Source organism: Aristolochia californica, unplaced genomic scaffold (genome assembly GCF_029961685.1).
Source record: "Aristolochia californica isolate CCGP_79_NKW_82.1479 unplaced genomic scaffold, dmAriCali1.0.hap1 SCAF_13, whole genome shotgun sequence".
In the NCBI taxonomy this organism is placed as follows: domain Eukaryota; kingdom Viridiplantae; phylum Streptophyta; class Magnoliopsida; order Piperales; family Aristolochiaceae; genus Aristolochia; species Aristolochia californica.
Window position 1 is genome coordinate 27,944,468 of NW_027181804.1, and position 24,466 is coordinate 27,968,933.

The 24,466-nt window shown below is 37.8% G+C and overlaps 5 protein-coding genes across 15 annotated transcripts; 1 reads left to right on the top strand and 4 right to left on the bottom strand.

Annotated features, from left to right (window-relative positions):
- Positions 1 to 557: 557 nt before the first annotated feature.
- Positions 558 to 8,101, bottom strand: LOC137948319 (autophagy-related protein 23-like). 5 transcript variants are annotated; one of them, XM_068794362.1, is made up of 5 exons: positions 8,087 to 8,101; positions 7,304 to 7,502; positions 3,238 to 3,483; positions 3,006 to 3,110; positions 559 to 1,518 (listed from the first exon to the last, which is right to left on the bottom strand). In XM_068794362.1, exons 3-5 carry the CDS (start codon positions 3,425 to 3,427, stop codon positions 767 to 769), a joined length of 1,047 nt encoding a protein of 348 aa, XP_068650463.1. In that variant the 5' UTR covers positions 3,428 to 3,483; positions 7,304 to 7,502; positions 8,087 to 8,101; the 3' UTR covers positions 559 to 766. The 5 variants fall into 5 exon arrangements, with proteins under 5 accessions (XP_068650465.1, XP_068650463.1, XP_068650464.1 ...); XM_068794365.1 differs by lacking the exons at positions 7,304 to 7,502; positions 8,087 to 8,101 and adding an exon at positions 4,762 to 5,111 and having other exon boundaries at positions 770 to 853; positions 937 to 1,518; XM_068794364.1 differs by lacking the exons at positions 7,304 to 7,502; positions 8,087 to 8,101 and adding an exon at positions 4,762 to 5,111 and having other exon boundaries at positions 558 to 1,509.
- Positions 7,509 to 10,986, bottom strand: LOC137948320 (protein LPA3). 4 transcript variants are annotated; one of them, XM_068794368.1, is made up of 10 exons: positions 10,924 to 10,986; positions 10,357 to 10,512; positions 9,622 to 9,669; positions 9,489 to 9,528; positions 9,296 to 9,396; positions 9,018 to 9,210; positions 8,846 to 8,944; positions 8,528 to 8,645; positions 8,087 to 8,240; positions 7,509 to 7,852 (listed from the first exon to the last, which is right to left on the bottom strand). In XM_068794368.1, the coding sequence occupies exons 1-9, from the start codon at positions 10,969 to 10,971 to the stop codon at positions 8,120 to 8,122; spliced, it is 924 nt and encodes a 307-aa protein (XP_068650469.1). In that variant the 5' UTR covers positions 10,972 to 10,986; the 3' UTR covers positions 7,509 to 7,852; positions 8,087 to 8,119. The 4 variants fall into 4 exon arrangements, with proteins under 4 accessions (XP_068650469.1, XP_068650468.1, XP_068650467.1 ...); XM_068794367.1 differs by having other exon boundaries at positions 7,509 to 7,957; XM_068794366.1 differs by having other exon boundaries at positions 7,509 to 8,240.
- A 228-nt stretch (positions 10,987 to 11,214) lies between these two features.
- On the top strand, positions 11,215 to 14,522 carry LOC137948612 (thylakoid lumenal 29 kDa protein, chloroplastic). The gene is made up of 11 exons (XM_068794709.1): positions 11,215 to 11,349; positions 11,528 to 11,626; positions 11,983 to 12,067; positions 12,180 to 12,214; positions 12,339 to 12,404; positions 12,477 to 12,517; positions 12,639 to 12,769; positions 13,091 to 13,197; positions 13,275 to 13,412; positions 13,881 to 14,015; positions 14,118 to 14,522. The coding sequence occupies exons 1-11, from the start codon at positions 11,251 to 11,253 to the stop codon at positions 14,226 to 14,228; spliced, it is 1,047 nt and encodes a 348-aa protein (XP_068650810.1). The 5' UTR covers positions 11,215 to 11,250; the 3' UTR covers positions 14,229 to 14,522.
- Positions 14,523 to 15,578: 1,056 nt separating this feature from the next.
- LOC137948734 (serine--tRNA ligase, chloroplastic/mitochondrial) lies at positions 15,579 to 20,679 on the bottom strand. 4 transcript variants are annotated; one of them, XM_068794890.1, is made up of 11 exons: positions 20,667 to 20,679; positions 19,595 to 19,807; positions 19,359 to 19,507; positions 18,614 to 18,707; positions 18,382 to 18,530; positions 18,202 to 18,294; positions 17,780 to 17,959; positions 17,372 to 17,538; positions 17,085 to 17,219; positions 16,911 to 17,004; positions 15,579 to 16,060 (listed from the first exon to the last, which is right to left on the bottom strand). In XM_068794890.1, the coding sequence occupies exons 2-11, from the start codon at positions 19,743 to 19,745 to the stop codon at positions 15,773 to 15,775; spliced, it is 1,500 nt and encodes a 499-aa protein (XP_068650991.1). In that variant the 5' UTR covers positions 19,746 to 19,807; positions 20,667 to 20,679; the 3' UTR covers positions 15,579 to 15,772. The 4 variants fall into 4 exon arrangements, with proteins under 4 accessions (XP_068650991.1, XP_068650990.1, XP_068650992.1 ...); XM_068794889.1 differs by lacking the exon at positions 20,667 to 20,679 and having other exon boundaries at positions 19,595 to 19,820; XM_068794891.1 differs by lacking the exons at positions 19,595 to 19,807; positions 20,667 to 20,679 and having other exon boundaries at positions 18,614 to 18,714; positions 19,359 to 19,445.
- Positions 20,403 to 24,435, bottom strand: LOC137948735 (uncharacterized). Its single transcript, XM_068794893.1, has 5 exons — positions 24,199 to 24,435; positions 24,065 to 24,114; positions 23,859 to 23,964; positions 23,660 to 23,718; positions 20,403 to 20,717 (listed from the first exon to the last, which is right to left on the bottom strand). Exons 1-5 carry the CDS (start codon positions 24,298 to 24,300, stop codon positions 20,666 to 20,668), a joined length of 369 nt encoding a protein of 122 aa, XP_068650994.1. The 5' UTR covers positions 24,301 to 24,435; the 3' UTR covers positions 20,403 to 20,665.
- Positions 24,436 to 24,466: the final 31 nt, after the last annotated feature.

Here is a 24,466-nt window from a genome sequence, read left to right on the forward strand (position 1 = left end):
TTGTTACCCCATTCAGATTGTGATAAATGCCCCTTTATTTTCCTTTGGTGTTTCTAAGATTGGAATAGGAATTTCCTTTTAAGAGAAGCATAGTGTATGTTTCCAACATGTGGCTCCTATAGTTTGTGTTAATTGAGTTTGATTGTTGGGCCATGTAAGACATGTTTGGACAAATGGTCCCATTCCATGATGTTCATCCATGCAATCACTGCAGTTAGTGGTGATCATATTCCTACTTGGGGTGGTCGTGAAGTGAAGAATCAAGCAATACTTTAAAAAGGTAAAATGCCTTTCGGCCATTGTTCTGAATATACCTTTTCAACCTGAAGCTCTACTTAGCCGCATTTTTTAAATAGACAACAACCCTGAAACTGTTAAAAGGGGGAAAATAAGAGAAAGGTTTGTCCCCATGTTCTCAGCTTATGGGAAGGAGGACCGGAAAGAGAATAATTTTAACGTTAATATTAATTAATGTTACTAAAACGACCGAGTTATGTGACCAGGATTCATGAATGGAGGTGGGGTTTAATTGGGTTCAACTGTTGGTTAACCAGGGTTTGATCCCTTTAGCACTCTCTAACAACCCTGAAGGCAAAGTGACTTGCCTCTCTACAGATGCAGTTGTAAGACGAAGTGCAATTAAATCTACGATAAAACATTTCAACTTGAGAGAATAAAAAAAAAACAAAGAACGAAGAGAACAGCTTTTCTCTCTAGAGTGGTATCTTAAAACCAACTAATACAAGAAGGAAACTATCAGTAAACTCTACAAAATATTGGGTACCTGAGACGCTAGTCTCAGCTGCAACTCCTTGATTGTTGAGCATAGCTCCATTTGTTGCTCCTTATAGCTCTGCAGCAAAAATTCCTTACCTTCAATAACTTCTTTTAGTTCCCCTACTTCATTTTTCAACATCTTATATCTACTTGAATTACCTGTTCCCTTTTCAATACCACTAAATTGCACCTCCAAATTATTTGCCTCATCAAGAAAACCATTCACATGTCCATTTCTAGCCTCAATACGCTGGTTTCTAGCCAATGCGGGTTTTTCAGGGGAGTCCATTCCACCCACACAGTGGTCGGCTATGACCTTCCTCAGTCTCTGGATCTCTCTCTCCGACACAAACAGCTCTTGGTTTGCTGAATCAAGCTGAGACTGCAAATGCGCAGATTGGGATGTATGTGTGTTAAGTGAATTTTGAAGGTCTGTAATCTGTGCCTGCATTTCCAGTATCATTTCGTCTCTTCTCTTAAGCTGTTGTCGAAGCTTGTGTATCACTTCCCGCTTGCTGAAGATGTCTGAACCAGACTCGGAGACACACGGTGAGTCGGAACTGTTTGAATGGTGAAATGGTTTAGGAGGGAGTTCAAGGCGTTCAGGAGATGATCCCCACATCATGCCATTATCCTTGTTAGATTCTGTTGGGGGAATTGTGACAAGAGAAAGTGTTAAATCTGTTTCTTTTGAGAATGGACTACGTGGATGCTGCTTAGACTCCATGCCTTCTGAGATCCCTGACCAAAGTTAAGCAAGGTTAGAAGTAGGAATACTCCACATGTTTAACTGTCCCAGCTCAGTGCCAAAAAGTACTTCACTACTCAAAACCAAAAGTGGCAGTAGAAAAGCTCAATAGCATAACTAATTAAATGACAAAATCTCAACTGGATACTGAAAACAGAACCGACTTGATTTCATAAAAATCCTATATCCTCTCATAAGCAAGCAAAGAATATGTAATAACTCTACAACTGGGACATGGATAACAGCAAATAAGAGAAAATTAAAGAGAGCACCCAATGTTTAAATACTATCTGCAATTTAGAAAAATCTCAATGATCGCAACTAGATCAACTGTAGTGCTAGTAAAACTTTCACATCCACATATAACAATCTTGATCTGCACATCACTGGATAATAGAGACAGTAAGCTTTAGTTCCTTACGATCACCTTTAAGCCAGATTGGTTCATCAAAAAGTAGTAAAGGTTTTAAAAGTTCCCATTACTTGGCATGGTATCAATGGCTTATGACTTTATTCATAATTCCTCAAGATTCTTATTGTAATTTCAGGCCTTCCATAAAATGGAAAAAGAAAGAAATAAAAACGTAAATCAAAATTTTCTTGGCCCTATATAGTGGTAATCCATTTTAGATTCCTTTCACTTGCTGCTTACTAACAAAATCCATTCAAGTGGCTCAGTCTTGTATGGATGAAATCAAACAATCTCTTCCTCAGACAGTCATTTTCCATAAAAACAAATATACAGCCTTGGTCATGGCTATGGAACAGACCAACCACCTTTTCCGATGTTGAGGAAGATTGCAACAATAGACATGCTACCTCATCTAATGCATTTTCTGAATTAGGCAAAGAAAATTATCTTCACATCTAACAAATAAAAATTATAGCAGAAAAAGGTTGGCACTCATAATTTTTTTTCTTCCTAATAACAAAAAGAAGTAGGATTTCATTAAGAAGACTCCCGAAAGGGACAAACAGAAACAGAAGGGGAAAAGTATCAGCTGCAGAAAACTAAAGAAAATAGCTCTTCAACAGAGAGAGAATGTCCGGCAGCAAACCAGACATACTTGACTATGAGACAGACTAAATTTTCATTTGTATGACTCAACAAATTTACCACATGTAGTACATTTTTGGCAGGACAATGCAGCCTCAACTTACACATTTGTAAGACAAAGTTGTCACTTGGATGATGAGTGAACCGGTGATTGGATGTCGTTTTCTTCTCATCTATTTTCCCTTGTCTCAAACACAACATCCAACCAATCAGATGGCACACCTAAAGCAAGTCTTTTCTTGCAATACAACTGGCATTAACCATGGTTTTTTGAGCTTTCTAAAAAAAATCCAGCTTACATCATTAATGTAGTCAATAAGACAGAAAGCTCATGCCAGATTGACATCTCCTAGGAGAAGAGAAACACATTCTAGAAAAGCAACAACAACAAAGTTATTACATAGGGATGAAGTCGCACCATACCTGATAAGCAATGGTAACAACCATCTTCATCCTGTGTAAAGCAGTAAGCGTTTGAATGTATTGGGCATGCACCAGCCCTTCTTTTGAGAGTAGAGTTCCTATTTCCTAAATTAGCAGCAATGTCAATACTCACAGGCACAATTACTATTGTCACAGCAAATGGCGATTAGCAACTCTAAATTTAACAATAACATAAGATAATCAGATTAAAAAAGTCAGAATCTAATTAGACCTTTCAAGTCATGATTAGCACTATTAACTGGCTTTTTTGCATCCAAAATCTGCTTCACTTTGTAACCAATGCCAACAGATAATGAACTCAGCAAGGCCCCACCCGCAACAAACACCCAATTCAGCCCCTCCCCCTGAATGTGCTTTGTTCTCAGATTTCTTGGTATGGTCCTATCTGTCTTTGATTTCATCTTCAATTGTCAATGTGGAACTTGAAATGAAGTATTCTGGAGGAAGCAAATGTGGCCTATAACAAAAAACAGAAGATGCCAAGATAAGATACTTATAACAATGTCCAGGCCTGATAATATCAGAAATTATCAATTTAGAAAACAAACAGCCAGGACACCTTAATGATTCCCACATTCTAGGATAAGAAAGGCTACAAATAAATGCACAACAGAAACATAAACGCATCTGAGTTAGAAAATTCAGGAGCACCAAATAATACAAGAGGAGTACTAAAGAAAAATGATTTAAAAAATACACATAAACATTAACTATTACCCACTCATACTCATGAGATGTCTAAAATGAAAAAGTTAGTTTAGCATTAAACTTGACTATTGTGAGCCCAGGGATGGCTAACTATCTATTTCATTTTTGCAAGTTTCTTTTGATTCACTTTTTTTGAATATTTAATCTATTATAATTTAATTTCTAATTACAAGTTTCCCAGAGGCCATTTCCATTGTAGGCCCATTCAAGGAACTACTGAAATCAGAAACAAATAGCTCCTAAATCCAATTATCTAATCTATATCAAGATCAAGTTCTCCTGCTTGACTGTGGCTTAGGGAAGACTTGCCACCAAGCTCCGAGAGCCAGAATTTTTCTTCCTCTACCCCTTGTAGGCCAAATTGAAGTGACTTACTCTAAAACTTCATCTACCTATTACTATCTTGCAATTTTATCCATGCATCGCATTCCAATAATCTTTCCCACACTCTGGCGGTTTTGGTTGTGTCTTCTCCCCACAATACTTTCTACTTCCCATAATCTATCTGAATCTTCCTGAAATCACAGCTCAGTATCTTGCATGAGACATATTTTCGCCACCGAATCTCCTGTGCGCAAGTGTCGCTTTCACAATAGCTCACCAGCTGCCACAATCCTTCGCTTTGCTGCCACTAGCGTTCTCGTTTGAGCATCAGGAGATTTAACTTCACCCATACGCATTCCTCACCACCATTCTCACGGTAACTATGTATCATAAACCAACACAAAAAAATCATAAGACAACCTCTACCGCATTGCTAGTTCGTCTCCCCGTTCTTAGTGAACAACTCACAAAACCAAACCACTCAGATCATCAAGCGCATTCTACTCTCACAGGCGAACGCAACAAAAAGTGCGCAGTTAACCAAACATACCATTTCAAAAACCCTAGAAGCCGATCAAAGCCATCCATAAAACCGACCGCCTGAGAACCTCAATGAGAACCATCAAACATTCCCCCATCGACACGAGGCAAAAAATAAAATAAAAAAACAACACTATAGAAAAGATTAAGATAAAACATGGACCTCATTCAAGTCACTACGATGGTTGCGATCCTTTCCTCTCGCCTCCCCTTCGGTGATAACCACCAAACGAAGCGGAGAAGACGAGACTTTCCTCCAAGAGGAAAGCATCAAAAAAGGAGAAAAAACCTTCTCATTTAGCGTCCTTAGCCTGTTAGCGCTTATTGAGAAGTAAAACCCTCTGTTTGATTTGGCGGCTTCAGCTGCGAGGATTTCGAAAATCTCTTCCACGTCAGTCGACACGCGTAGAGTCTGCCCTAAAGGAACGGGTATCTCCGTTGCAGAGCAGTTCCTCTGCTCTCCCTCTCCCCGCGCTGTGTCTTCTGCTCTTCAGCGTCTGATCACTCGATTTCGATGCTTCCCGGCCCCGCGCCTCAGCTTCCAACAAACCGCGAAAGCGAAAAAACAAAGAAAGAAAAAAACAAAGAATTTTCTTTCTTTCGCTTTTAACTTTTTCGGAGCGAGTAACATGACAGGTCTTCACGTGAGAAGCTCATGAGAACGAGACTTTATTTCCTAAGATCTTATACATATGCTGAAATATTTTGCATATAAAAAATTAAAAAAATTATAATTAAGAGCATATATTCTAACATTATTTTTAATATTCAATTGATCACTGGACACTCAATGAACTTAAAATTAATTAAATATATTTCATAATAAACATATTTCCATTTTATTAATGAGGATATTTTTTCACAAAGGATAAGTACTCTGTTAGTGCTTCTCACAAAAGGGACCTCTCTCAGATACACACCCGTCGCTCTCAAGGAGGAACGAAAAACTTTCCAATTGTTGACGAGATAGAATTAAGATCGTCCATCTCGACTCGAAAAATCTCGATGGATTTTTAAATTTTTAACCCGGGAAACGCCTGGTCATCAAGCAGATCACTCTGCAAATAGTAGTAGCTGATAAATCATTTCAAAATAGATGAGAGTAGTTCATGATTCCGTTTCTCTTTCATTTAAGAATGGACGAGACTGGTTGTTTTGATTCTCATTCTCAGAGGTTTGAATTCTCTCTCTTTCTCATTCTCCGCAGTTTCGATTCATAGATCTTAATAAAAATTAGAGAATCCAGAATCAAACCATACTCCACGAAAATCTCTTCAGAAGATGAGACTCGCAGCAGAGATGTCGATCACCACCTCGAATCGCCAGAAAGTAAAATGAAAGACAGAGGGTCGTCCTGATTCCCATCCGAATCTGATAAATTACTCTCCTTACCAACCTGCTGCAGGAACAAGGGAAGACGACAGCAGATTTGCGATTGACAGACAAGCTCGCCTTGAATGTACTTTGGGGAAAGCAACGATTCCACAAACAGAAACGGAAGGGGCCCAGAGAATAAAGAAAATGAGAGAGAGAGAGAGCGGCAAGCGTGGAGGTGACTTATCTGCCAAGGCTTGGTAGTTATGATCTTCAACTGAAGGTGGTTGCCTGGATTGGATCCAGAAGCATCGCCTCTATGTTTTTTTCTCTTCTTTCCCTTTTTTTCCCTTTTCTGTGGCCGCTCTGTGAAGGGTGGAATAAAGAAAGGAGATGGAGGGATCTTTATGGGTTTCTGGGTACCGACCTCAACAGCAAAAACGTGGAGAAGAGTAGGAGACGACAGAGCAGATCAAAGAGGACAGAGAATGAGTTAACAGTTTGATTATTCAATACATGCTATCATTGATTAAATAAAGAACAAGGTTGGGTATATCAATGATAAATATCGGATTCACCATGGCAGATACAGGGGTATAATAGAGGTTGATATGGAACAACCTAAACTGATATGCACAAATGGTATTTCTATGAGAACACAATTTTGAACAGATTCACTATCCAACGAGTCAAATTGAACAAAGTTTGGGATTAGTTCTTGGTAAGAAACTTGGTTTGAGTGAATCAAATTCAAACAGGGATGAGTCGAGCAAATTTGATACCACTTGAACCGAACCAATCACTTGAAATGAGTCCATTTGGTGAGTCCGATGAGAATAAAAGTCTGTTGGGAACCCCACGGAAAAGAATAGAAAAGAAAAGAAAATGAGAATTTGACCATTATTATTCTAAAAAATATTTAGTAAAACACTAACTATTTTTAGGAATAATAATTATCAAAGTTTTATTTTATTTTATTTTCTGGGGGTTCCAAACAGACCCAAGTGTTTGAACGGTTTAATAAATATCAGTAATAAATTTTGATTGCCTAAACTTAAACCCTAAACCTTGATGAAAATGAGGATAATGGTATATTGAACTGACAAAAGATATTCAGAATAATTGAAGTAACTATTGGACATCTAATAGTAAGTTTAAGATTGATCACCAAACCCAAATAGTAAATTTAATTTGACACTAGTGCACATTATAGAGAGAAACCATTTCATGTGGGTGCAGTTTAGATTAATAAAACGAGCATACAGCAAAGATGGTTGTCATTTAGACTAGTCATAACATGTCAATTGAAAGCCATAAAATATTGGTTTATGAGCAAATGATCTACGAGGGAAAGAAAGGATCACTATGCGAATGTATTCTTTTGTAGCTACCTGGATAAGAAGTGTATAAAACACATCCCTTAGGCTGATCGTCTTCATCGGCCATTTGCTAGTGATCCTGTAACCATGGCAATCTGATTCGAACTCAGGAATCTGATTAAGTTCCTGTAAAATCCAGGGCTGCGGCCCCCTTACCCAAGCCATCCATTCCTAAATCTGGGTCAACAGCCACAAAACCATGGCGGACCTCCTGCTTTGGTCATGGAATAGATTGAAGTAATGCAGAAATATATTTGGGTTAAAAGAAAATCATATTGAAATTGGCCATATTTGGTCCATCACTTGATTATCCAGATGTACAAAAGCAATTACTGGACGGGAAACCAAAGCCCCGGTAAGAAACAGCAGATCGAGAAATAATAGGACCTGGGTATGATCGAAGATCCTTCAAATATCATGACTAATAACAGAGCCACCATAATTGTGAATCAGGCCTAAAATTCCGAATATCTCCATGATATGATCGTCTTGCCTACTATGAAAGTGCAGTTCTGAATGCATATTTATAAACGTATTCCAAAATGACTCTTCTGGTCCTGCCTGAGCCAGTTTCACAATTCAGTTCCCAGCATTCGGTAAGAAATCTCCATAATGTCCCAAGATACAAGAATCCACTCTCCCAGCTTGAACATGCTCAGATAACAGCTAAAAGAGAGTTGAGAACCTTTCAATGTTCGTGATTTTAAATTAATTTATGGTCTAACCCAGTCTCAACAGCCACCTGCCACCATAAACTCAAGCAAATAATATATAATAATTCATATAAAAACCAACCTCTCAGCAACAAATATTCTGAATTGGGAAGGTTCAGGCTGACGGAAGAATGTTCAAGGCAACCTCCTTGAGAGATGGCATAGTTTCTTGCTGATGCAGACAGTGATATCTGCCATTTACTTTTCTTAGGACCTTCCATGGACCAGGGTATGATCTGAATTGCATCAAATTTGTTTAGTTCTCCATCCACATAAATGAGCCATATTTTTTTCCAAACAAGAAGAAAGAAAAATGAATGAATTGATGGTGGAAGTTCAGTGGTTACTTGAGCCCATTTAAAGGACTGAAGTTTGATTACTGCCCGAGTTTTTTTTTTTTTTCATTTTTGACAAGAAAAAACTCGGATACTGTTTCAATTTTCAGAATGAGTTTCTAATAATCTTTTGTATTTGACATATCGAATGTACAATCTTGTTAAATATACCCAAATCAGATACTGACCTGAAAAGCATTCCTCCATTGCGTCCCTTGAAATTGTGAATGTAATATACAGTCTCCAACTTGGGTAGGAATGTTTTAGTAAGTGCCCCAAGCTTTGGATAGAAGAATGGCGGATAATCTTGATTTGTCAAGGTGCTATAACCTGAACTCTGAACAGAACAAGTAACTTGAGCTGAACCTCAAGCTACATTGAATCCTGTTGCTCAGATCGTCTAGAACAAGATCACATAACTCAAAAAATAGGAATATTTATACTGTTGCTTGATCCAAAAATATCTATAATTAAAAAAAAATAACACTCGACTAAGAGGAGGATACAGCCGGATCTTATACGATCGAGTTCCCCATTGAATATGATCAGTTTCCGAGCTGTGCCAAGTACTGCTTCTTTGTAAAGCTCTTCCACAACAAGCATTTCTGGAAAGTCTTACCATGTTTAGAATCTCTAGAACAGCACTTCAAATGCCAGACAAGGGATAAAAGGGTCTACCATTAACATTAAAATATGGATATGCAACCAAGAACATTTCATCATCAGGTTTAACACGGTCTGCCATCTTGACTTTTTCAACAAAACCGAAATCTTCAAAAAGTGATGGCTTTGTAAGATAATCCAGCTTTAGTGAAGCTCCAGAAAATGCTGAATTTCTTGCAAGTTCAACTTCATTGGCCTCCGGGAAAAACTGAAAGAATTTATCTCACATTAACTCATAACCGATGAATGTGAAAAAGAAGAAACTTTGACACGAAATAGTTCAGGAAACAAACTATTCTGGTCCTTGTTGCTTTCTCTGGCACTACAAAACAATCACAAAACTCTCGGATCAGTTGCATGCTTTCTGTCATTTCAATTCCTCCTTCTCCATCACCTAATGCCATAATGAACTGAATGAGACACTTTTGAGTCCATCAGGAAACATGGATGTGCAAATGATGGAGACACAAAGCTGGTATGAAGGACCTGGTACGGATTCAAGTCCAGCAGTTGGAAACTCAATCTCCTGTAACAAAGTTGTATCATCATCACAAATTCAATCTCCTGTAACTGAATGAGCATCATCACCTAATGCTCTAATTACTCAGATGCAACTCACCATCAACTGTTTTCCATCCTTCAAGGCCAACTGAGTTGCTTCTTTTGCCTGTGGATAACTAACCCATTTACATTAGCAACATTAGCCACTACTCAAAACACAAGAAATACCTTTTTCCAATTGTAAATGATGGTTATGGAACAGCCAATTTACAAGATTTCATCTTGTTAAATTTAAACTGCATCTCAGATTCATGAAGATAATTAAGTAATATGTAACCCATGTATGAGGTTATGTTCATTCATCTATTAAAATCATTTTTGCAGCCACCATCTACTTTCACTAGTCAGAAACAGCTGAAACTAGAAAGGGTACTGCTGTAAGCACTCATATTTTCAAAGAACCATTTGAATTGTCTGAGCTTCCACTTCTCCTTTTCTACTTTGTAAAATGGTAAACACCAACTGTGTTATCCCGGTACAGATTCAAGTTCAGCAGTTTGAAACTCGGAGTCATGTCTCTGCAAGTAGAAAATTAATTGCAAAAAGCTAATCCAAAGAGACTAACCATTTAGCCTCTCAATAGCTTGGAACTTCTTCAAGCATTTTCAGGTTTTAGTAGAAAAGGTTATGTCATAGAACGAAGTATTGATATGCAGTGGGAAATAATTTCCAACTTTCTTCAAGCATTTCAAGGTTCTAGCAGAAAGCGTCTCTCTTAGAGCGAGGCATTGATAAGCAGTGAAGTCCAAAAGCCGGACTTAGCCAGATAAACAAAACGATGTCTGTGGATTACTTGTTGAAGAAGCTCGAAGTAGTCACCAGGAAACTTTGCATCCAAGCCGAGAGCGGCGCTATCACCCCCGGAGGCTGCTGTCGGTGAGAATTTGTACTTTCTTCTCTGCTTCAATGAAGCGAACCTTAAACAATAACAGCTGCTGGTCTTCGACATCTGAGATGTTACACAACAGAGAACAGAGAACAGAGACTCGAGCATCAGAATTTACGATCCGTAATTCATTTTGCAGTAAGCACTCTTTTCTCGTAGAGACCGAACTTTAAACTAAGATAATCAAACAGAAGGAAGATAGCCATACTAAATGCAACAGATCAACACAATCAAACCATTTTGAACTAGAATTACGAAAACTATCAAATTTACAATGTGTTGCAGTCGAATCTTACAGTTACACCGGCACTTACATGGAACAACTCCGAAGTCCAAACATCCTAAACTGAGAAATAGCGAATCTGAACAGTTTTGCATAGAATTTTACTCACAAAATATGTTGTTTATTAAATTGTCTAAAGGAATTGGAGAAACCAAGGCGAACTTCAGGCCATCAATCGAAAGTTTCGTTACCTGGCTTGCATCAGGCGGCGGAGGATTGAATAACGGAGACAGAAACATGTTGGAGGGAGAGAGAAATCGAGAAAAATCAAGAGTTTGGACTTTGGAAGAAGAGAACCGCAGTAATTTGATCCAATGCAGCGCAAAAAAAGGAAAAAGTGAATAGCCACGTGGCGCTTCTCTGTGGAGCCCTGCAGAACGGTGCTGAACGCTCCCGCCAATAAGCAACGCTCATCTATCCAGAGAAGATAATGCTATTTCTTCGTATGCTTTGTACGTTTAAAAAGTCTCCTGCGTTTCGTTTTCTTTGTTGAAATCGAAAGAAAAAGAAGCTTGCGAATGGCGGTAAATTCGCTTTCCTTCGTATCAACCCTCCCCTCTCTCTTTCCTCTTGCATCATCTCATCCTTCTATCGCAACAAAATCCAAGGGCGTTCCTGTGAGTATTTCAGTTTCATCGTTCCGTCTCATCGTAGGGTTAAAAATCGAAGCTACATTTTATAATTGAAAAAATTACGTGTTTGGAGTAAGGAATCGCCGTATCGCTGCTCGTAATTGATTCAATAAAACCGAGATCCTTCGAGATGACAGATTATCATTTTATTGTGTATAACCAGAGCACGATTTGCTGTTGCAAACTGGAGGTTTCTTCTTCACAGGAAGATCTTTTCCAAAGGAGGGATGTTTTGAAAGGCTTTGGCACTCTCATTGGCATGGTAGGTGGAGAATCAGGATTTACTCTCATTGACATATTTGGCATTTAGTTTGAAACTGATAATTGTTCAGCTTGATGAATGCACGCTGCGTTTTAATCTGCCTGTTGCGTACAATTCAGCTTCTGGAATTTTTCAGTGAGAAATTCTAGCTACTGGATGCAGAAAGTAGAATATTTTCCGAATCTATAAGAAGAAATTCTTCATACTGAACCTTATGCAGCAAAACTTTTAAAAATTCTCACGATGTCATCCTGAAGATTTGCTAATATTTTATATAAAACTTGTTTTCTTTATTTTATCATCAATGCAAATCGGGATGATGTGATGATGAGTTTCTACCAGTTTTTATACCTCAGGAAGTCATAGCAGGCTCAGGATCATTAACAGGAGCAGCAAAGGCAGCAGATTTGATCCAAAGAAGACAACGCTCCGAATTCCAATGTAAGTTTTAGTGAATATTGTATTTGTGCCCTTCAAACGACAGTTCATTAAATTGAAACAGAGCTATTCTCAAGGCTCCTATGGTAATATAAGTTGTTTCCGAAACTAACAGCGAGCATCAAGGGCACCCTGAGTACAGCTTTAGAGGTAAGTCTCACCATTTTTCTTTACATTTGATGTTAAGCAACCCTATTAACCATACTTACTAAGGCCGAGTTTAGGAGTTCATGCAGCAGCATGTATGTTTATGCTCTTTCAATTTGCAAGACAGGCACATCCCGAGCTCATCTCATCCATATTAACATTGGCTTTAAATGATGCCGTGACGTATGACAAGGTGAGATAAATTATTTGACTATGGTTTGGGCATTTTCATGTTCAACCTCCCAATTGCTGCTTATATGTGTAGGCCACAAAATCTGGAGGGCCCAATGGATCTATCCGGTTGAGGTACTCTCTTCAGTCATGCACGAACTATTGGTTCAGTGCTTTTCATCTTAAGTCATGAACTGACCCTCTTTATCTCTTTCGTTGCTTCCTTTTTTTTTTTTTTTTTTTTTTTTGTGTGTAGCCCGGAGATTAACCGACCTGAAAATAGTGGGCTCTCAGCAGCTTTAAGACTTCTTGAGGAAACTAAAAAGGAAATTGACTCTTACTCAAAGGGGGGACCTATTTCATATGCAGATCTCTTCCAGTTTGCAGGTGCATTGTGTTTCTTACACATCTTTTGATTCTAATCCTTATCTCATGGTGATGGAGATGCTTATCTAATTTATATTAAGTCATTGTAGTCACTGTGAGCTAACTGAATGGTCATCAAATAACTTTTGATTTTGAATGTGATGAATCTGTATTTTACTTAAAAAAGAGTTGGAAAAGTCATTCTTAGACACTCTCAATTAGTTGTGTATCGAACGACCACACCAGACAAAATAAAGGAAGCATTGTGACCTGTTACTACTAACAGATTTATATTTCATGGTCGTCTTGGTTTTCTTCTCAATTCCTCTTCATGTTATGTAGCACAAAGTGCCTTGAAAAGTACATTTCTGGCGGCAGCAATTCGAAAATGTGGTGGAAATGAACAAAAAGGCAGAATACTATATACTGCATACGGCTCTAATGGCCAGGTTTCCTCTCACTCTCACTCTCTTTTCCTAACACTAATTATTGAGATATATCTAACGTCTTGCACTTTCGTGTTCAGTGGGGCTTGTTTGATAGACAATTTGGCCGCTCTGATGCCCAAGAGCCAGATCCTGAAGGCAGGACTCCACAATGGGAGAAAGCCACTGTCCAGCAAATGAAAGATAAATTCTCTGCTGTAGGTTTCGGTCCTCGGCAGGTACTCTCTTCCTGATTTCCATGACTTAGTTGATACTTGCAATCGACTTCAACAGGACCCACTGCTGTAGTCCCAAATGGGTTACAAGCACAGTGGTTGTTTTCTCAACATTAGGAAGCTATTTCATTTTTGTGCAGGGTTGCTTCTGATATTGATTCTCCCCAGGGGTGCATATATCGGTATCATGTACCGTATAGGAAAACCCTTAAAATCTGATATCACTACTATACAGTGTGTGTCTCGTGTAAGTGTAACAGATTACAAATAATGTCATATAATTATAACAATATCGTATTGCCCATTTAAAAATCTGAGATCATGTTAGATGTGCCCATGAAGGTTCAAGTGATGTTCAGAATCAGCCACTGGACAGGCAACTGGTTGAAAGAAGTTAATTTCAGACGTTTGTGTGATTTCTTGTTAATTTTCAGAGGTCATAACCTTTGTGGAATTTCTTTTTATTTGCAGTTGGCTGTTATGTCTGCATTTCTGGGTCCTGATCAATCTGCAACTGAGAGTTTACTGGCTTCAGACCCAGAGGTTTTACCGTGGATTCAGAAGTACCAAAGAAGCAGAGAAACTGTGTCACGGACTGACTATGAGGTGATTCAATCCCTACAGTCTCCTTATTTACTTTCAACTTGGTTTCATCACGCTTTTCATTCCAAAAAAAAGTACTTAAATTCTGTTCTGCGTTCTTCTCAGGTTGACCTGATCACTACCCTCACAAAGCTGAGCAGTCTAGGCCAGCAAATAAACTATGAGGCTTACACATATCCTGTTGCAAAAGTTGATTTGAGCAAACTAAAACTTTAAAAACAGTTTTGGCGCAAGAGTTTTGATGAAGTTGACTTCACTATAGCACATTCTTATGTGTTCTAAAGTCCATAGAAGTCAAGTACATCCATATATGTTATGCATGGGCAGGTTAGATCAAGAAGTCAGACATGAGTGAAACTTCCGAGTCCTGGTTCTAAATTCAGGAAAACTAGGGTGACTTAACCCAGAGCTGAGTTGGATCCTGAGTTCTGAGTTTATTTTTTAAAAAAACTAGAAAACCATGTTTATGATTATGAAACTAAGATATCTGATAGATGAGCTCCTTAATTTTCTTCCTTGACCCATATGAGACTCAGGCACATAAAATCAGAAGAAAATAACATCAAAAAAAGAATCTAATCCATTGATATAATATTAACACTGTTTTTATATCACATGGACTTGAAAGTTCACAACATTACTTTTCAATCTTATAAAAAATTTCATGTTATCTATATATTACACTATATTAAATTTGCAACCTAACAAACTAACAACTAATACTAATTTTCTCATACTTAAAAAAAAAAAATTGTTAGTGCATTTTCCAAGAAATATTGAAATTGTATTTTTAGTAAAAATATGTTTCTAGGGGCCATTAGTGCTTCATGTTTCCTGAGAACGTTTTTTTAGCTAGAAATTCTTACTAAGAAAATTATATAATTTTTCAAGTAAGATTTTCTAGCCGAGAATGACTGAAAAATATATGAATTTTTTAATAAGCATTTGATAATTAATGTTGTAATAATTTCCACACAGCAAATTTTTATGGCAATTTTGTATTTAATATTTTATTTTACTGCAAATTTATCGATTAAATAAGATAATATATGATATTGATTATTAATTTTCAATTATTTCCCTAAAAAAGGCACTAATGGGTCCATTTGAATTTCTTTAAAAAAATTTAAAAATTTCCATGTAAATTCCTAATAAGGCACTAATAAGATTTTATCTGAACACGTATATCTTAGGAAAAACATTTCTAACTTTTCCTGAGATATAAATTTCCAACTTAGGGCATTAACAAGGCCTTAAATTTACACCTTAAATCATCTATTTAGAGATGAAATCAAAAGACATGAGTGGTGCTAAACAATGTTAATCACTATTTTAATGGTATAAATGATATTTTTCATCATTGCATTTGTATTAGAAGTGGCTTAATGAAATCATTGCTCACTTAAGCTCATTTTAACATGCTTAAATATGAAAAATTCATGATAACACTATACAAGGTTTCACCAAGTTAAATCAATTATTTGTAAAAAAAAAAAAAAATCTGAATAACAAGATTACAAGTTACTAGTTTGGATTGCCTCAGCCGAGTAGCATAAGAAAACCATGAGACTAAAAATCCACCTCTTCTCCTAAAATTGCATCAAATTCATAAATAATATTTTCTTCTTGATCAGAGATTACACACCACCCTTTCAAAGCCAATATGTCAAGAACCTAGCTGCTCTTCTCTTGAACTTTATTGCCCACAGCAGGTTTTAACAAAAAAATAAAACAACATTTCACTAAAAAAATGGCAATTGTTAGTTTCTTCCGAATTTAGGGTGGATGGTATCAAGCCCTCCCATGAAAGGCCTCAATACCTCAGGAATGATAACACTACCATCTTCCTGCTGAAAACTCTCCAATAAACATACAATCATGCGAGGAACCGCACAGGCGGTGGCATTCAAGGTGTGAACAAACTGAGTTGGGCTCTGGTTACCCTTACCCTTCTTTGCATTAGCAGATGACTGATCCTGTTGAGATGGCCGGTACCGAATACCCAGCCTACGGCTTTGATAGTCTGTGCAGTTTGACGCACTTGAGATCTGCAAAATGTAAGTCACGGTCTAAGAACTACTGCAAATAAGATGACTTCTCTGTGATGCCTAAAAGCAGTTTCAAGTGATAACTTTTGAGTTCAAACTCCCTGATTAAACTTCCATACTGAAATATCCTCTGGAAAAATACCCTGCACTTTTTCCATTCCTTCCGATTGATAAACCAGACAAAATAGGAAGAATGACAGTGCCCTAACCAAACTAGATGTCCTACACTAACATACTTTTTTTTCTGAAATACTAGCAGACTCAGTTTTCCAGTTTGCTTTAATAGCCCGTCATGATCAAACTCTTACTTAAGACCTCATTAAATATCATAAATGTCATCTGAAGCAAAAACCTTAAAATTCGCTTTAATAGCTCTCATCATGATCAAGTCTTACTTAAGACCTCTTTAAATATCATAATTGTCATTTGAAGAAAAAAGCCTTAAAAAATTGAATCTCAGTGTCTTAAACCAGATTGTACAGTGCAATCCTCTCATCAATTTTTATACCAGTCCACCCATGCAGTAGGGCCATCAATGCCTCTGTACTCCAATACCAGACACAGCAAATGACAAGTAATTGCAAAAGACATCAGCCAAATATAAAACAAATGTCTGTGCCCAACCACTGTTTGCAGCCACTGCTGTCAGATCTGACAGATAGCAGCAACTTGCCCTCAAGGCTGTAAAGTAAAGGTCGTTCAGTTATCCAGATTGTGGCAAGAAATAACGTGCCTTTAATTCCAACCCTACCCAGTCCAAGTGATGCCAAGTCTCTACTGTACCCATAATCCTGGTTTGAAGTTGTTAAAGTGGTATTGGAATGGGCTCTTCAAAGGAATTACGACCTACCTCTCCATATCGCCCTAGACCGGGCATCCATGCCTCCACATCAAATTTCCTATATGCAGGTGCCCCCAAGTCACATGATGCCATATCCAAAGTCCTGCAAGCATACATGGTAAGCATAATATAAAGAGGTTATAAAGCTAAATGAAAAGCAAGAACATAATGCTCTATTAGTACTTGAAATGGAGCCCAAGAGATGAGAAAAGGTCCTCTTCAATTCCAATCAGCTCCTCATGGTAGAAGTTACTCTCTTCTGGTCTACATAAAATGAACATCTCAACCTTGCAGAACTGGTGAACTCTATAAAGGCCCCTGCACAAATATACAAAATTCTCTCAGTACGACTTGGCAATATACAAAATGCTTAGCATTTCTAAGTAAGTAATTCAAACTGTTTTACAGAGAAAACTTATAACAATATGACCTAGACTATGTTATTTGACCTCACATGTTAGTTTACCTACCTAGTAGCTGTACCTGCTGCACCGGCCTCAGTACGGAAACAATGAGAAACAGCCACATACTTCAATGGCAATGAAGAAGCAGGAATGATGGAATCCATATGAATTCCACCTACAGGAATCTCTGCAGTTCCAATGAGGCACTGATCACTACCTTCTATAGAATAAACCTGCTCAGTTAAGTACAGAATCAAACAATTGCAATAGTTTTTAGTGACTGCAGCAGTGACTAATGACACAAAAGATTTATAAAAACTGTTCAGTATCAAAGGCAACATTTATAATTTTATATCCTTTCATCAAAATAGAAATCAAGGGCAACATTTATTGACCTAGCTTTCTATCAAGCTAGAGGAACTAGTGGGATATTTTCAATCCATAGTACAGGACCATACTCATGAATTTATATACCTGGGTATTTTGTCCTCGAGGTTGAAAGCCACACTTCTCAACAATAGAAGATCGAACAATCTCAGGAGTGGTTAAAGGTGTAAATCCCTTCTTCATAACTTCAGAAATGGCCCAGTTGATAAGACCCATTTCAAGCAAGACTGCCTCATTTTTCAAGTAGTAAAATTTTGAGCCACTAACCTGCATAAACCAACAAATGCAGAAACTCAATTAAGCTTATCCAAGCAGCATAATTCTGTAACCAAATACACAAATGTTCAGCAGAGACCAGCCAAAAAATTTCTATTATGCGGGACAACTATCCAACCCAGGAGGGCAATGATCAGAGTTCAGACAGAATTTTCAAAAAGTTCAACCAAATAATTCAAAACACCATTCCTGCTAACTTCAATGCCAGAAAATTAAGGAAATGGAGAACATACTTCCGCAGCAGCATCAAAATCAAAGAGATCCATCTCCTTCCCAAGTTGCAAGTGATCTTTGACAGTGAAGCTAAACTGAGGTGGACTACCAACCTATGCCAGAAAAGAAAAGAATGAACCACAGTCGGTTAAGGAATCAAGTACTAATAAGGGGAACAAGACACATGAGAATTAAAATACCATCTTTCTTAATGCAGAACAATCCTCTCCTCCTATTGGAACATCTGGATGAGTAGTATTTGGTATACATTGAGCTTCTTGTTGGAGCTGATCAGTGAGTTCAACAAGGTTTTCCTCCAACGTAACCAAATCTTCTTTCAGTTTCTTTCCTGCAGGTGTGCAATACAAGCTGCTCAGAAGTGAAAAAACTAAAACAGAAAGCACCTAGAAATACAAACCCAATTGAAAGTACCTTGTTCAATCAAGACCTGCCGTTCAGATGCTTCCAGCTTTCCCTTCATCTTATTTGCAACCACATTTCTTTCCCCACGAAGCCATTCAACTTCCTGCCATCTGTGACTAAAAATTAGCTAAAGCAGTCGTCTTTCTTGCTTATAAGATAAATGCTTCACCCCTGACGTACTACATATTTCTGGGGGCTCTAGCCAATTCTCAAGTATAGAGCACCTGAACTTTGTAATTTTTCTTGTTTGTATATATATAAATACATCTTTATAAAAAATAAAAAAAAAGTATATAGCCCCTGAAATACTTTCGTGATATCTTCTAAGATGTAACTTTTAAGGTAAAGGAAACGTAGGAAAAAGAATGTGAAAGCTACCAGTTGACTGACATAATTCTCGTCCATTTTTCTCAAAGCTAGTTGTTAGCTACGCCGTATCAGGAAGTACTATCTATCCATTCCACAACTAATGATCGATGCGTTCGTCTGTTGATACCAAAACCACTCTATGTCGGAATCAACTTATCATCTAAGCGTGTAACCTCCAAAAGACTATAAAGTTGGTGAAAAAAGTCTGTTCCTTCTTCTTGCATCTCTTTTTGGCCGAATGAAATACATAAACACCAAAAGCATAATCCTTTTATAACTCCCCAGAGAGAGAAGGATAGGAAAAAATAATAAATTTAGCATAAATCATACCGCACTTTAACTGAATACCACCAAACTTGATGGGAAGAGAGGGAGAGAATCTAACCTTCTGATGACTCAGCATCCGCTCGTAAAGTTCAAGAACAAGCTCTAAGTCAGCATCAGAATTGCGGTTCTTGATGTTCACTGCAACAACATCTTTGTTATCGCGAATCCACTTGAAGTCTATAGCAGCTTTCCATTGAGTCTTAGATACTGTCCACGGAAATCCAGACCTATGAAGTGAGAACAAACCCACATAGAAAACAATCGCAAGAGAAAGAGAGCGAGTAGAACACTAACCCTTCTCGGCTTGTTCAGAGATGGAGACTGCTGCTTGAACGGCTGATGTTGACTGTGCCCGACAAAGGAAAGGGAAAGTCTTCCTCCTGAAGTAAAATTTGCTCAAATGCAGGTTTAGTGCTTTGGGGGATTGAATCCGCAGAGATGCCATGAAAATGGAAGAAGGGGAGGCAGCCAGTTTAAGGGTTTGGAACGTCGTCCCGCCGAGACTGCCTGAGAAGCCCATACCAGCGAGTGGAAGATGACTGAGACGAAAGGCTGGTCTTTGATATTCAGCGGCAAATTATCTTCAATATAGTCTGTTTTTCTCGAGAAATTATCAGAATTTGTCCATTATAGGCTTATTTTCCATTTTAGTCCTTAATATTAAGAATTCCATTTCAGGCCCTGAACTTATTGATATTTAAGTAAAGTGATTTGAATCAAATTTTTTTCTCATTTTGGCCTCAAACTTGAAGTTTGAACTACATTTTGTTACAATGAAAAAACAATCACCTAAGCAAATTAAGATAAAAAACCACCATTTGCTTCAACACATATAAACCCTAAAAAAATATCTTATTTTTTTCGAAATGGGAAAAAATGGGAAGGTAGAGGCTTCATCCTTCTCTATCTTTAAGAGGGGAAATAGTCTTCCCTCTTCTCTATCCTCCTCATGGAAGAGAGGGAAGGCTGCACTCGTTTCCTTAGGAAAAAAATGTGTCAATCTCTTGTTTCAAATCATTATTAAAAAATAAGACTTTGATTAATAAAAAAATTTCAATCTGATACTCCAAAGAGGTGAGGATGGTGAACTCAAAAGGATATGTTCAATGCAGGAAATGTAGAGAAACAATGAAATTACTTCATTTGCTGCATTTGCATATTACATTTATTCCCTTGGTTCTTTTAAATTTCATTCTACTCACGCTGACCTTCATCTTATTGATATCTTCTTCCAGAAATTATGGTTAAAAGTGCCTAAAACGAAGATTTATAAGATGGGAACTACAATGATCTAGCAGTGAAGTTACAAAGTTAAGAGAAATGAGGCGAAAATCCACTGTTCCTGTGTTCACTTCTTTGTACTCACTACAAGTCGAAGGTCCCTTTTACTCCCTCGAGGCTTTCACCTAATGACAACCTGAAATGAACAAAGGAAATGAAAAGAAAATTCGATAAAATCAAGAACATAAGCTTTTCTGTGAACAGAGAAACATGTAAGAGGTGTTGTTGATCTCTATATGGGAGAAGAAAGAAGTATCAATAACTTGAAAGAGAGACGCGGAAGTTAATGCAGAGAAAAGTTTAAGCTGTAGTTCATGCTGATGGATGTTCATAAAAACCTGAAATTTTATATTTGGAGACTTCAAGGAAAGATCACATCAGAAAGTAACCAAAGATCTACATTTTAATTTTTTTGCTTTTCCTTTCTTCTTTTTGGAAACAGAAGTTCTAAATCTGTTGTACGAGATAAATTCTACAGTTTAAGACAGGTGCTTCAATCACTAAATATCACAATTCAATTGCACTCTTACATAAAAAAAAAGTACATTACATAATCATCTAACGTGAATGAAGATAAAACTGTACAATCCTTTTCTTTGGTACACATTTTTTTGGGTAAACACATAGGTGAGGCTGTATCACATTACCAACAACCCGATGACCGTCTTATTTTTATAACACTGTTACTTGTATGCATGCTCTTGCAAAGGAACTAAACTCACAAATAGCAATTAGTTTAATGAAAATGTTTTGCCAATGATAGGAGATTAGCCTATTGGACACTTAAGTTACAGCACATTGCAGCCTGCCATAAATGGTTGCAGAAACGAATCAAGAATGTGGCAGATAGCATCCTACATAATTGAATACTTCAAGAGTCGGACCATTATTTGCCTAGAGTATGCTACCACTATCGAACAAGATGACTTTATTTGCTAAAGAATTGAACATGATTCAGAGTACCATTAATATTATGCAGCAAGCAGCTAGGAGATAGGTTTAGTATCTAAAGCATCAAACTAGTTTTTGCACTATCAGCAGTAGGCTGGTTAGAGAATCCAGACTTTCAACTATTATTGGTTAACAATGTTTACATCCCAAGCTCTAATGGAACAGAGACACAAAAACCAGTCCTCATTGATGATGCCAGCAAAAGCAACTTAGGGACAGTTCAGTTCTGTGTTTTGTGCAGCACCCTCACAGCCAGAAGACGCAGCCATCAGCATACGCCTTGCACAGCCCTCACCTACAAAGGTTGAACCATATAGGTGCAAAATTCTTTTGTGTAACTAGGCAGTCATTAGGCCTCTGCAACACCCGTAGCACACACAACCCTCATCAAGGGTGCATCTCCATGTTAAAGAATAGTCCCACATGGATTAGTGAGTACAAAGATCTTGAGTTTATTAGTTGGGAAAGAGGTTTCCTAAGTCGGCTAGTCATTTAGGGATAGGCCTTAGACCCAATTTAACATGGTATCAGAGCAAGTACTCATATGTGGGCTTCCACCCAAATTATCCACATGTCTACACGTGAGGGCTTCCACCCAAATTATCTACGTGTCTACACGTGAAGGCCTTCACCCAAATTATCCAAGTGCCTACACGTGAGGGGGAGTGTTAAGGAATAGTCACACATGGATTAGTGAGTACAAAGATTTTGAGTTTATTAGTTAGGAAAAAGGTTTCCTAAGTTCGTTAGTCATTTTGGGATAGGAATTTAACACTCCAGGGCAATATAGTGAAAACATTGTTCTGAAAAAATTCTATAAACTTGAAACTAATTTTCTCTAACCAGTTCAATTACCAGTTCTAAGAGTAAGCCAGCATCTTGGATAGCTTGAACTTCAATTAAAAATTGAATGAAGATAAATGTGTTCCTATAACGACAGTATGAACAACCTTCTGTACTCCATTCTCTTTCAGTCTTCGCACATGCCAGGGACACCATTAATGTTGCTGGTTAACACAGACTGAGTGAACTGGATATAAAACAAACAGTGCAAATTGCAACTCGAAACCTTTTTCGTATCATTTCTTTACACTCACCAAGCATGAGCAGCCTATCTCATTACTCAGTTCATTGGAGTCATTCTCAGGGGGCAGTCTCCTACTGCAGGGCCTAACATTCTCATAACCAGACTAGACAGAAGATATTTGATTCATAAATGCAGCCAAGCAAGCCACATGGAATAATTAACAGCATTCGAGGCTAAATTATTCACTTCAGCATTCTATAGATAATTAAGTAACATAAATGATCCTATCAGCCATTCTATAGAATTCATATGCAAAAGTTTTTAACGAAAACCAGTAAAGCATAAAGCTATTCTTTCTGTCCGTACAATATTCTTTTTTATCTGATGCTCACCTGGTAAGAAAAACTCACTTGTGATCCTTTCACCTAGATTTCAGAGGCTAGAAAGCAGTATCTATTGTACATTTCCCTTGTTCCAAGTTCGAATGTGGTTCAAATAGTACTTGCTCTTATTTTAAAATCTAAAATCTGGAAGTTGCTAAACTGTATCGCTACATCAGGTACATCTGATCAGAGGTCAATTGACCAGACAGAGGGCACTTCAAGGTTAGATATGGGGCACTGAGACAAATTTAGAGGCATAAGAAAGAGAATAGAGGATGCAGTAGGCCAATCTCTAGCAATCTTCCTATCAACTAAAAACACTTAAGTTGAACACACTGTACATAACAAATGCATTTTGTACATTGCATGCACTTTGCCAAATATTTCCGACAGCTGATTTGCCAGACGAGCCAAAATACATTTAAAGATGATCATTTTCATTGCTTCCAGATGACCCTAAGGAAGTAAATACCTCAACACTCCCACCAACCCCAAGCGAGCTTCTTTTTTTTCCCGAAGTAGGATGGACTGGTTAAGTAGGATTCCCCACACACTCGAGTTCTTGAAATCTCGATCAAGAACCAGGGGAAGAAAAAGCAGAAATTTTTCTGGTAAACTTGTAAGCTTTAATGTGTTAAGCTCACTTTGCGAGCTTAAATTTCCATAACCATCAGAAAGTAAAGTAGAAATACTGAAGCATCAAGTAGTGCCACTTACTTGTACATGCAATATTTGTACTCCTGCCTGCGAATGTAATCTTTCTCACCTTCTTCCAGCTGAGAAAATAAATGAAGGATAACAAAATCCAAAAAGAAAAACCAATTAATGAAGCAAAAAACAATAGCTCAAAGCTCAGCTCAGTACAGGGGATAACGCGAATATTTATGAAATTCCTTAAAAAATTAGAATTACTCACCGGATCGCTTTCGTAAATGAACTCATAACACTCTGGAGAAAGGCATCGCAAAGCGCAGTTCTCTTTCTCTATTACTGACGACTTGCACTTCCATCCCCAAAGTCCACTTCATCGCCACAACCCACAACAGGATCCATAAAAATTGAACAGCACAAAAAGCTAGAATCAACTCTATTCAAAAATTTGATCCCATAAAACGAACCGACCTTTCAATGTCCGCATAGCAAGAGCCTTTCTTCGCTTTGATTTCTTCGTCCTGTCAATTTAAGCAGAAGAGTATACCTGAGAGGAAAAAAACAAAAAAGAATAATTTAATCGAACAGAAGACCAGAAAACTCACCGAGACAGGGCGAGAAGATTTAGCCAAAGCGGTAACTGCAAAGCACGTTATGAGCAGGAAGCTAAATAATAAGAAAACAAGGAACCGTAGCGTTCTCGCCATGAAAACAGTGGTGAGACCCAGATGCTCGAGTGCTTCACCTCAGTCAGAACTCAGAACACAGCACAAAATTCATCTAGAGGCTGTCCCGTGCTGATGGAGTCCAGTGCGACTGAAAAACTAGAGAGAATAAACTCGTCTGTCTTCCTCCATGGCATATGACTCGATA

Coding starts and splice junctions, on each gene's coding strand:
- LOC137948319 (XM_068794362.1), bottom strand. CDS start 3,427: ATGAAATCAAAGACAGATAGGACCATACCAAGAAATCTGAGAACAAAG. Junction 3,111..3,237: donor TGCTAATCATGACTTGAAAG/GTCTAATTAGAT, acceptor CTGCTAATTTAG/GAAATAGGAACTCTACTCTC. Junction 1,519..3,005: donor TTGTTACCATTGCTTATCAG/GTATGGTGCGAC, acceptor AACTTTGGTCAG/GGATCTCAGAAGGCATGGAG.
- LOC137948320 (XM_068794368.1), bottom strand. CDS start 10,971: ATGTTTCTGTCTCCGTTATTCAATCCTCCGCCGCCTGATGCAAGCCAG. Junction 9,397..9,488: donor TGGACTTGAATCCGTACCAG/GTCCTTCATACC, acceptor TTATGGCATTAG/GTGATGGAGAAGGAGGAATT. Junction 8,646..8,845: donor CGATCGTATAAGATCCGGCT/GTATCCTCCTCT, acceptor TGACAAATCAAG/ATTATCCGCCATTCTTCTAT.
- LOC137948612 (XM_068794709.1), top strand. CDS start 11,251: ATGGCGGTAAATTCGCTTTCCTTCGTATCAACCCTCCCCTCTCTCTTT. Junction 11,350..11,527: donor CAAAATCCAAGGGCGTTCCT/GTGAGTATTTCA, acceptor GTGTATAACCAG/AGCACGATTTGCTGTTGCAA. Junction 12,518..12,638: donor AATGGATCTATCCGGTTGAG/GTACTCTCTTCA, acceptor TTTTGTGTGTAG/CCCGGAGATTAACCGACCTG.
- LOC137948734 (XM_068794889.1), bottom strand. CDS start 19,820: ATGGGCTTCTCAGGCAGTCTCGGCGGGACGACGTTCCAAACCCTTAAA. Junction 18,295..18,381: donor GTTCTGCATTAAGAAAGATG/GTATTTTAATTC, acceptor TTTCTGGCATAG/GTTGGTAGTCCACCTCAGTT. Junction 17,960..18,201: donor ATTTTGATGCTGCTGCGGAA/GTATGTTCTCCA, acceptor TGGTTTATGCAG/GTTAGTGGCTCAAAATTTTA.
- LOC137948735 (XM_068794893.1), bottom strand. CDS start 24,300: ATGGCGAGAACGCTACGGTTCCTTGTTTTCTTATTATTTAGCTTCCTG. Junction 24,115..24,198: donor AATCTTCTCGCCCTGTCTCG/GTGAGTTTTCTG, acceptor TTAAATTGACAG/GACGAAGAAATCAAAGCGAA. Junction 23,965..24,064: donor TGCTATGCGGACATTGAAAG/GTCGGTTCGTTT, acceptor GTGGCGATGAAG/TGGACTTTGGGGATGGAAGT.